Source organism: Diadema antillarum, unplaced genomic scaffold, assembly GCF_040938485.1.
Source record: "Diadema antillarum isolate AM-2024a unplaced genomic scaffold, OU_Dant_1.0 seq00000903_RagTag, whole genome shotgun sequence".
Classification (NCBI taxonomy): Eukaryota; Metazoa; Echinodermata; class Echinoidea; order Diadematoida; family Diadematidae; genus Diadema; species Diadema antillarum.
This window is the reverse complement of record NW_027271762.1, coordinates 337,131-347,936: the sequence shown is the minus strand read 5'-3', so window position 1 is coordinate 347,936 and position 10,806 is coordinate 337,131. Positions and strand designations below refer to the sequence as shown.

General features: G+C 41.8%; 1 protein-coding gene across 1 annotated transcript; it reads left to right on the top strand.

Annotated features, from left to right (window-relative positions):
• Window positions 1–479: 479 nt before the first annotated feature.
• LOC139741101 (uncharacterized) lies at window positions 480–7,634 on the top strand. Its single transcript, XM_071651691.1, has 4 exons — window positions 480–735; window positions 1,804–2,351; window positions 3,855–4,104; window positions 5,453–7,634. The coding sequence occupies exons 1-4, from the start codon at window positions 480–482 to the stop codon at window positions 7,594–7,596; spliced, it is 3,198 nt and encodes a 1,065-aa protein (XP_071507792.1). The 3' UTR covers window positions 7,597–7,634.
• Window positions 7,635–10,806: the final 3,172 nt, after the last annotated feature.

The following is a 10,806-nucleotide window of genomic DNA, read 5'->3' as shown; positions in this document are numbered from 1 at the left end:
AACCAGCGCAAGCTTTGACTGGACCTATCGTTATGTCTTTAAAGGGGAATAATAGTAATACCAACTGAAAGATAGGGATACCTATCTGTCAATTGAATGAATGCAGCAATATATTCAAAAGAAGAGTGCATCATTGCTGTTTTCGGAAAATCAGACGAAAATCAAATTTGGTGATGGCGACAATTAGTGGTAAACATCATAGATTCATTTTTCTTTTTCTTTTTGTCAGTAATTATGCATTGTAGACACTCCTTTGGATGTTATTTAAATTCACCATCAACAACATTCACCATGAAGGGAAAATAATATGCCTTGTTGTACACCCAGGGAAGTGTAAAACAAGCATGAGTCATTTAATTTCTATCATCCTTATGTCCCTACCAGCACATTGCAGGTACAGCATTACCATCATCCGCAGTAAATGCACATGAAAATAACATGCTACACCCAACGGTGCTTGAGTCCCTCTGCCAGGAATCATGGACTACAACTATCTGAGCCAGCCGAGTCAGGGCCACCACCCTGAGCCAGAGTATGGGCACCCTGCGGTCACACATGCACAGCATGCAGTGTACCAGCAGCCACTGCAGCTGCACCAATCACCGCAGGTGTCGTACCCTGCCAACCTGCTCTCTCCACACTTTCGCCATCCGGCCACCTTGCATGAACCTCTGGCCATTGGCAGGACACAGCCAGCAGACATTTCTCGTAATCCACACGTGGTGACAGTTTCAGGTATGTGAATGTACTATTTTGGTTTGCCTGCTTGTTTTGTTTGTGAGCACTTTTTTTTTTGAAGGGGGGGGGTAGGGGAGGCAAAGAAATATTTTGATCTCTGAATTGAAAAAAAAATCGTGCTCAAATGTGTCTGTTGCACTAAAAACATTGAATGTTAACGATTGTGTTTAGAAAAACACTCTTCTCTGATCTTGTCAAGTAAAATTTTGAATGTTCATGTACATCAAAAAACAGTAGCTTAAGATTGCTTGACATAACTCGAGTGTTAAGAGTGTTTACACAGTTTATCAAAATATTGCAGAGTTGTGAAAAATACTGTTCTAAAGGTCATTTAATAAAATGGCATCTCTGACTTTTTGACAGTGACAGTGCAAACATACCCAACACTCATTGTGTTGTGTTGGAAGAAAGGCAACCTTTTTGTATAACTTGACTTCTGGTGGGTGGAAAGAGGTAGGACAAAACAGACAACATGCTGTCTGTGATATACTTGTATTTGGAGCACACTTAAAAAGATACACCTACAGTGTATAAACAAGCTATTAGAGAGACCAGAATGGCTTAATTCTACATGTAAGATGGCCAAGTGCTTAATTCATAAAAAATGTTGACATGATACAAGTGTAGCAACTCTTCCTGGAATAGCAATTGTCATGGTAATGGCAAGAATCCAGCTTCCCGATTGACTGCTACTATGGGAAGTTGCCATTCCAGCAAGAGTTGCTATCCTAACATCTTTTACATGAAATGGGACAGTGATGTGATGTTGTCCATTTTCAGGTGGCCCTTGTGTAAAAGAGCTCTTAATCACTCCACAAAGCTTTGAGCTTGTGCCGTAAAGTATATTTTCATATTCCTAGAGTCTTTTTCAGACCTGCAGGGTCATTTGGTCATGCATATGAAAACCCTTTTAAGAGGTTTTACTATTATATTGCAATGCATGAGGTTTTCGCAAGGGTAAAATTTGGTGGCTATATTATAAGCATAATTTGGGTTTCCTGTTTGTTTTTGTTTGTATGTTTGTTTGTTTTTCGTACAGGCCCTGACCAAACTTCCCTACACCAGCTGGAGACAGCCCTGTCAAGCCCCCACCCCAGACACCCATGATGGTGTACCAACCTGAAGTCAACCTGACAAGCCAGTCCCTAGGCAGTGCACCCTCCATGGGTGTCGTGGTCAACCAGCACGGCACCAGCGGGATGCCCATGGTACCCGCTGCACCCTCCGTATCGAATGCACTACCCATACCCTCCCCACCAGCACCTCTTAGAAGCAACTCCACTAACCCTCTGATGGTGTCACAGAACCACCCATGTGAAGAGTCCCTGCTCCCAGAGGAGGGCTTGGCAAGAGAAGCATCCCCACAAGAGAACTCCTCCAACTCAAGCAGTGGGGGGAATCTTCCAGTTGTTGTGGTGGAGACTGTTGAGGATGATGAGGACCCGTCCTTTCTTGGGGGACCGATTCCTGAGGGGCTGAAGTATAGGAGGGCTCAAGATGAACAGGTCTGTGTTGTCGCCTGCAAGACGATAATCAAAGGTGTGCAGTTTGGACCCTTGAAAGGAACATTTGGCAAAGGAACCATACATTTCAACAATAACTTATCATGGGAGGTATGTACACAGTGCATAAACTCGAGTGATTGAATTCTGCAATCAGAGTATTATGTGACCTGCCACAACAAAAGGCTCCTAAAGTCGCTGACGACTGAGCCGAGAAAATTGAGTTTGAAGTCAGATCATCAAAATTGGTCGAAATGATCAGATTTCTGATTTTGGCATAATTTTGTAGTCTAATGTATCGTCTATCATTTAATTGAATTGAATTGAATTGAACAGGTTTTATTAAAAATCATGTCTGCCAGCCAAAGGCTGAATTGTGGAAATTTCAAAGCTAAATGATCAAAGGAAAGGCAAAAAATTAATGTTTTTCTGGGCCTTGATTTTTCTGACTTTCAACGGAGCGAAAGCGTTTCTGAAGATTTGGATTTTAGTAGTGCTGCAGATAGACTCTGCCCTTAGCAATGAGGGAGTGATCTTATTGGTCAGTGCGTGGCACCCTGTTTACTGATTGGTCATGCGTAGACTGCTGGCGCTAAGCTTGATGAACGTCGCGGAGGATGCTGTGAGCAGACCTTCTATTATCAAGAGGTGAAAACTGTCTTACCTCCCCGTAATCACGATTGTGTTGGAGAGAAAACTTTGAAGGCAGTTTTCTCGAAATGCTGATTTCAAAATTAAAGCAGAAGAGTAGGGAATAGTGTCATGTCATTTTCAGAAAGTTGTCCTCCCCCAACTTTCGGATCCTTTTGTTGTAGCGGGTCACATATGTTCCCACTTGTGTAGTGAGGAGCAAGATGAATGGATAAGTTTACACTGTGAAATGAAATGATAGCATGTCTTCAGCATTATTTCATCACAACATTGTGTAGCCCACCTTTCCCTTCTAAATTGAAAACTGAAGAGAACTACAGAATGTAACATTGTAGACAGCTTCTTTAAAGTCATGTGTTGACCTTTGTGTGTTGGGTAATAAGTAGACAAGCTTTAAGCACACTTTTACGGATATTTGATTATCTATAGCAAATTGTGAAAGTAAAGCCGTGTGGAATGTGACATTCACTAATGACTGGTATAGCAATTTTCCAAATCATTAAATGAAAACATAGTTTTGATTATAGTCATTATTTTCTGTGTAAAGAACAGTGAGGATGAAAGAGATTTCTGTTGTAACGACACACCTCTTTAGATTTACTGTCTTTTTAACAAGTCAACTTTATTGTTCTGTGGTATTACATTTCAGCAGCTTAATCTCCACATGATAGGTAGTGTTTGTTGTGGTTTTTTATTTTTGTTTTTGCTGGACAAAGAAATTTGTACAGCAAAATTAAGTGTATGATCTGAAACATTCCTCAATATTTCCCTTCTTTAAATTTCCTGTCTTTAACCTTTGAAGACGAGTGGGCAGGTGTCTATAGGAAATGCATCTAATATAGCAAAATCAGTCCCTGAATGGGTTAAATAAATATTTGTAGAGAAACCCTTGTTTCTGGCATTCAACAAAACTTGTCATTGATGTCCTTCAGTGTAAAAGTGATGTCACTGTTATCCCTTCAGTTAACTCTAGAGGGAGCCGTTGTGGGCTTCTTGAGTCCCATCAGAGAGGAGAAGACATGGACCACCATGGTGCGCTGCGCCCGCTTCCCAGAAGAGCAGACAGTCGAGGTCAGTCAGATTTGCGGCCGCATCTACTTCATCACGACGCGGGAGATACAGGCAGGGGAAGAGCTCCGAGTGTTCTACAGTGACGTGTACAGGGAGGCCTGCGGCTTCAAGCAGGGGCTGGCTGATCTCAAGTATAATCGAGGTGAGAGAAATGCAGAGACACTTAGTGTGGATTCACATGAGGAAGTCTTTTGTGTGACAGATACATGATTCTCTGCTGCATGGGTCACATGACTTCTTGCTGTGACAGTCACATGACAGTTTTGTTGTCAAAGTCACATGACCCAATAGCATGGTTTGCAGCTTCTGACTCTGGAAGTTGGTAGATGACTGCATAATTTCTCTGTCAGTCAACTGCACATATTTTTGTCATTTCCTCATTAAGACTGTCCTAGCACTCATCAAAAATAAAGCAAAGTTTGGATCTTGCCTCTGTGCACTTTGGTTTGTTTGTTTGTTTGTTTGTTTTTTCTCTTTTAATCTTCCTGCCATCCTCTTCAAGAAAGAGAAATAAAAAGAAAGTATCAGATCACTTTCCAAGCCTTCTTGCCTATTTACTCTGTTGGTAATAGAAACAGCAATTAACTTTGTGTGCACAATTGTAAATGCTTAGCCTCAGAATGTGAATGTTGCCTATGCATAAGAAATTCCTGGTCTCCATTCCAAGGGAAGTATAAAGCACATCTGCATGGACACCACAAAATGTATTGCAGATGTGCAAGTTGTGAAGCAGCAGTTAACAGTGGGTTTTTCAAAGCATCAGTCCATTCAATGGGAAACTTGAAAGTGAAACAAAAGTTGTTGTTCTTTTTTGAAATAAGAAACAATCCAATCAGCTCTCATTAAAACATCATCCTTGAAGCAAAACCAGTGCAATGTCATATACAACTGTACAATTCTTACAAGCAAGGGATTACTAAGGGTGAATAGGGCACTGTGGCATAGTGGATAAGACTTGCAACACCCAATTAGAGGACGTGAGTGCAATTCCCACCCAGTGCTTGTGTTTTTGGCCAAGCCCACCATGTCCCTCTTGACCCAGGTGTATAAATGCTTGCTTGGCAACGTTTGGGTAAAATTAAAGGCAGTGCCCTTTGGTAGAACAGTGGCAAAAGTAAAGAGACTACCCTGGATATAGAAGACATCATCATAATTATTATTATTGTTATTATTGTTATGATGATGATGATGATGATTATTATTGCCTTCAGCTCATTCTGTAGAAATTTATTGAATAATTAATGTGTATTAGGGATTAGGCCTGGTGGCAGTGCCCAGTGTGACAGAGGGTGTCTTGATAAGTTTAGTTTTAAGGGCTTTACTTGTGTTCATGAGATGATGATGATGTTCGTCCTTCGCAGGCGAAGACAATTTCAACTTCTAGTATCACTATGTTCTGTGAGTACAAAGATGGCTAATCATGTGATAATGATAACCATTTGGTCAATGATTATTAATCTTTTTGGGTTTTCTTTTTTTGTTGTTGACAGAAACACAGAGCTTTGAGTGCAACTCTTGTCCGTGTCACTGCAGTAGCTCAAAGAGCCTGCTGAGACATATGAAGCTTTTTCATCAAAAGGAGAAACAAACGGCCATTGATGTGAGTCTACCACCTTGGGGATCACCCTTGGTGAGAGAAGCGACTTCTGCCCAAAACAAGGAACCCATGAATAACACTTCACCTGTGGCAAACGGGGAGATGGAGACCCCAAAAGAAAAGGACTTGAGACCTTTTGTCTGCAAAACATGTGGGAAGCATTTTACAAGTGAAGGAAGGCTTCTTATGCACAGGAAGTTCCACATTGAGGAAAGTGAGGAGGAGGTAGTGAGTGTCGCAAGGGACTGTCACTGCCAAACTTGTGGCTTCCGGTGTCCCGACAAGGCAGGTCTTGAGGATCACGTGAAGAAACATGAGATGGCACCCTTTGGGTGCGGGGAATGTGGGCAAGTGTACACCAAGCAGGCCGTGCTTGAGCGACATAAGGTGGTGAAGCACGGTGACAGCAGGACATGTTCGAAGGTGGTGTACCTCCGGCTGCGGGTTCCGAAGAAGGCTACTTATGCGTGTAGTCGCTGTGGGTTTGTCTGTAAGTCTAAGCAACATCTTCAGCAGCACACAAAGGGTCACAAGAATTCACCACATGGCTGTTCGAAGTGTGGAAAAGTTTATGTGCTTAAAAGTACCTTAGAGAGGCACTTGCAAAAGCAGCATGGTTCATGTGATACAAGGATGCACAAAGAACAACTGCAGCCCAAGGAGACCAAGGACTTTAAGTGCAGTCAGTGTGGTTTCAACTGCCCAAGCGAAGCTGCACATACAGATCACATAGAAAAACATACCAATGCTAAGTATGGGTGCGACCTTTGTGGACGGGTGTATACTCAGAGGCAGTTTGTAGGTCGCCACAAACGACATAAGCATGGAGTAGTTCTTCCAGAGAAGAGTAAGTGCATCCAACCAATTATTTCCCCCTTTGCCTGTAGTGAATGCAACAAGGGCTACGCCTATCTCAAGAGCTTGAGAAGACATCAGCGGGAAAAGCATGGTCACATGTCAGAAGCAAAGTACACAGTTAACAATTTGATTGGGGAAGGTCCAGGAGATTTTGAATGTGATCTCTGTGTTGAAACTTTTACAACAGGTGCAGATTTCAATGCTCATCTCAGATCAGCTCACGGCATTGAACCAAATGTAAAAGAGATCAAGAGCAGCAAGGCTGATGCAGGAAGCCTCAATGGTCATGCTACACCTGGAGTGCCTCAGAGCAAGGTACCAGGTGGTACTCTCTGCTATATTTGTGGCAAGACTTTCCTGAAGTGGACGTTTCTCCATTCCCATCTGCGGCAGCATCACGGCATTGAACCGTCAGTTCCTTCCGACCTTCCAGATGCACCGGGAGAATGTGAAAGCAGTGCTAATGGTGATCCTGCAATCAGAGCTGAAACTGAAATTGGACAGATTGATATGTTGGGCAAGCCTGTTGACTATTACAACCGACCACGTCCCTTCAAGTGTAAGCACTGCCCGCGTAGATTCACATACCGTCATGTTCTGAAGCGCCATGAATACCGCGCGCATCTCGGTGGCAGCAAGTTCACCTGCAGCTTCTGCCAAAAGGGATTTGACGGGGAGAGCCAGCTGCTCGTTCACATCCAGACACACACCAAGAACAGACCTTTTAAGTGTTCCCTGTGCACCCGCTCCTTCGCTTCCCAGCAGGCGTGCGACAACCACCAGGGAGAGCACACTGGGGCCAAACCCCACAAATGTGAAGTCTGCGGGCGCGGCTTCGGCACCCGCAAACTTGTCAACAAGCACAAGTACCGCGTGCACAGCAACAAGGAAAAGCGCTTCAAGTGTTCCTTCTGCGACAAGCGATTCCTGATGGCAAAGGATCACCGAATCCATGAGAGACGTCACAAAGGGATACGGCCATTTGTATGCTTGACGTGCGGGAAGGGATTCAAAGATAAACACTGTATGGAGGTGCATACGAGGGTGCACACTGGAGAAAAGCCTTTTGTCTGTCCTCACTGTGGGAAAGCGTTTTCTTTGAGCCATCGACTTACTGATCATATTGTAATGCACACCAAGGAAAACATGGAGCAAGCTGCCACTGCTCAGTTTCCTTGACGTGTCTCAGGATTAAGACAGGGTGTCTTTAGCCAGGGCTCGACACTAACGGTGGCCCGGGGCCACCAAAAATGAAAGTCGGGCCACCAAATTTCAAAAAAGGGCAAATTTGGTGGCCCGCCTCGGGCCACCAAAATTTTTTGAAATGTACGTCAATAAATTCGTAACTTTTTGCGCCGGAAATTAGCAGTTCAATTTGTTCAAAGGATGGATGAAAAGGACTGAATCAATGCCTGAGAGTGAGTGTTGCAAGTTTGTTGAAGCTCGTTTATGAGTAGATATGTCCAACTTCTAATTCTTACTATCATAAATCTTAAATATTTGACTCATTAAAAAAAAGGACTTTTAATGTTTTTTATTGTGTTTTTTTTCGGGACACCAACTTTTTCTCTCGGGCCACCAAAAATTTGAAATTTAGGATTTTGGTGGCCCCATCGGGCCACCAAACAAAAAAGTTAGTGTCGAGCCATGCTTTAGCAGACCTTATGTCATGCGGTGATATCAGTTATAATCCATTTTTCTCTTTTTTTTTTTCAAGGAAATAGCAGGATTGTAGGCAAACATTACAAATAGTAAACTTGCATCACGGTTGGTCTTGTTATTGCAATGACATGATAAAGACAGTGATTGATTCACAATGGAAGAAAACGCTCAATTTTTTTTCACCCAAAATATGCTCCATGATTTTACAGCCACAATGCTTTAGTTCTTTTCCAGTTTTCAGAATAAACAGTGAGTGAAGAAAGCAGGATGCAACTTACACTTTCATAGATCAGAACTGTGACCAAACGGAAACTTGTGATGTGTAGTAAGTACAGAATCGTGAATGACTCAAGTCAGACGCAGCAACGTCCAGTTTTTGACCAGTACTTAGTTTTCAAGGTTCTTGCACAAATGTGGATGTCACAGTCTTTGGACATTGGTTTAAAAGAGAAAGTCACCTTCATTTTCAAGTTTAGTTTACAACATAAGTAAAATTTCATCAGTGCAGAACAGTTTGAGTTTCACAAGAATCTAGCCCTTCTACACTATCAACAAAACGAAGGTTTTAGACTTTTTCTCTTTTCATATGAAACATTGAGTTGAAGTTACTGTACGTGTACTACATGTATGTAAACGTAACAAAGGTGATAGAGCGGAGTCGTCACAATTATCCCTAAGGCTTGCAGACAAATTTGCAATGAATTATCCTCTTGAAATGAACTCAGAGAGAGGAATTCTACTTATAAAGCCTTGACATTATGAACTGAAACTATCGTGTGTGTGTTTTTTTCCCTTTTTTTTGGGGTGGGGGTGGGGGGTGGGGGGATGGGGTTGCCAATAATCATATTTGGAAATGGCTATTGATAAGGGTTTTTTATGCCTCCGCCACGAAGTGGTGCCGGAGGCATTATGTTTTCGGGTTGTCCGTCCGTCCGTACGTACGTCTGTACGTACGTCCGTACGTACGTCCGTACGTACGTCCGTACGTACGTCCGTCCGCTTTCGTTTACGCGATAACTTGAGTAACATTTACTGGAATTTTACCAAACTTGGTCCAAGTATGAAGTGTGATGGGGCAATTATTTGATTAGATTTTGGGTGAAATCGGCTAAAGGTCAAAGGTCAAGGTCAAATCATGAAAATGTATCCGTTTACGCGATAACTCAAGACTGGATGGACCAAATTTCACCAAACTCTGTTGGAGGATGATGTATAATGGGACACTTACTTGATTAGTTTTTCAGTGAAATCGGACAGAGGTCAAAGGTCAAAGATCAAGGTCAAATCCTAAAATGTATCTATTTACGTGATAACTCAAAACTGAATGAAGCAGCTTTCACCAAACTTGGTCCAAGGATGATGTATGATGGGACAATTAGTTGAGTCCATTTTAGTGACATTGGCAAGAGGTCAAAGGTCAAAAGGTCAAGGTCAAATGCTACAAATGTTGCAATTTTCCCCATATCTATGCAATGCCCGAAGGTATTTTCTTGAAACTTGGTGTGAACATGTACTACTGCGTAAAGATTCTCCAGAGATAGTTTCATGTCATAAGGTCAAAGGTCAAAGGTGAGGTGAAAATGTTGCAATATCACTTTTCTCGCAAATGGTTCAATATATCTTCGTGGAACTTGGTACATACACATGTACTGTCTGGCAGGGATTATCTAGGGAATTTAGGGGTCATGGGTCAATAGTGGTCAAAGGTCAAGGTCAACTCCTCAAAATTTTACTATTTCCCTCATATACTAGTATATGCAATGCTTGCATTATTAGTTTCAAAACTTAATACATGCATTACCTAATGGAGATTCTCCGGGAAATTTCCAGCCAATGGTTAAAAGGCCAGGTTTCAATGCATAAACTTCCCCAAAATTCCCCAAATATGTGTACCTGCACTCTTAGAAAATTATAGCAAACCCAGTTCAAGACATTTCTGACAAACCTGTCATTTCAATCTTTTGCCAGTTATGTGAAACTGTCATGGATCACACATTGTGAAGACATTGTACAACATGTATATGCCTATTGGGAGAATCATGCATTATGGCGGAGGCATCAGTCGCCATAGCGACATTTCTAGTTTCTTTTTGTAATGTATCAGGAAATATTGAATATTTGCTTAACAATATTATTTTACAATTTAAAAAGCAATGGAAGAATGGTGACTTGGTGTCACATGTATTTCTGTTTAAAGATTACTCTTGCCAATCTGACTCAGGTGTGTGTATATATGCCAAAGAAGTTCTGTGGGATACCAGACAAAAATGTTGGTTACATAAAGCATCAGTACTGGAGGTGTGCCCCTAATCGTTGACAGGTTGAGTGAGATTTACATGTATTTACATGTAAGCTGTATGAATTACTTTTCCTTTCTAGCGCGTATGATGCGTGTTGCCAATTTGAACCTGTTTGACGTGGAAAACTCAATCTGCAAAGATTGATCCTGATTGACAAGTTGCCTATAAAATCAAAGTAAATAAGCATCGATGATTCAGTGTTGCATGGTAGTAGTCATGATAAAAATTTGTAGGCATACATATTTGGGTTTGATTTGAACCAAAGATTTCCTGATTTGCTGGATAGGTGTTGTATCATTTGGACCACTGAGCTTCCATCTGACAGCCAGTATCGTTTCTAATCCTTATAGCGTGCAACAGGTAATGCTTTTGATATTTTAAAATTCGAAGTAATGAATTCTTTTGTAATATTTCAACTAATTGACAA

Coding starts and splice junctions, on each gene's coding strand:
- LOC139741101 (XM_071651691.1), top strand. CDS start 480: ATGGACTACAACTATCTGAGCCAGCCGAGTCAGGGCCACCACCCTGAG. Junction 736..1,803: donor ACACGTGGTGACAGTTTCAG/GTATGTGAATGT, acceptor TCCCTACACCAG/CTGGAGACAGCCCTGTCAAG. Junction 4,105..5,452: donor TGATCTCAAGTATAATCGAG/GTGAGAGAAATG, acceptor TGTTGTTGACAG/AAACACAGAGCTTTGAGTGC.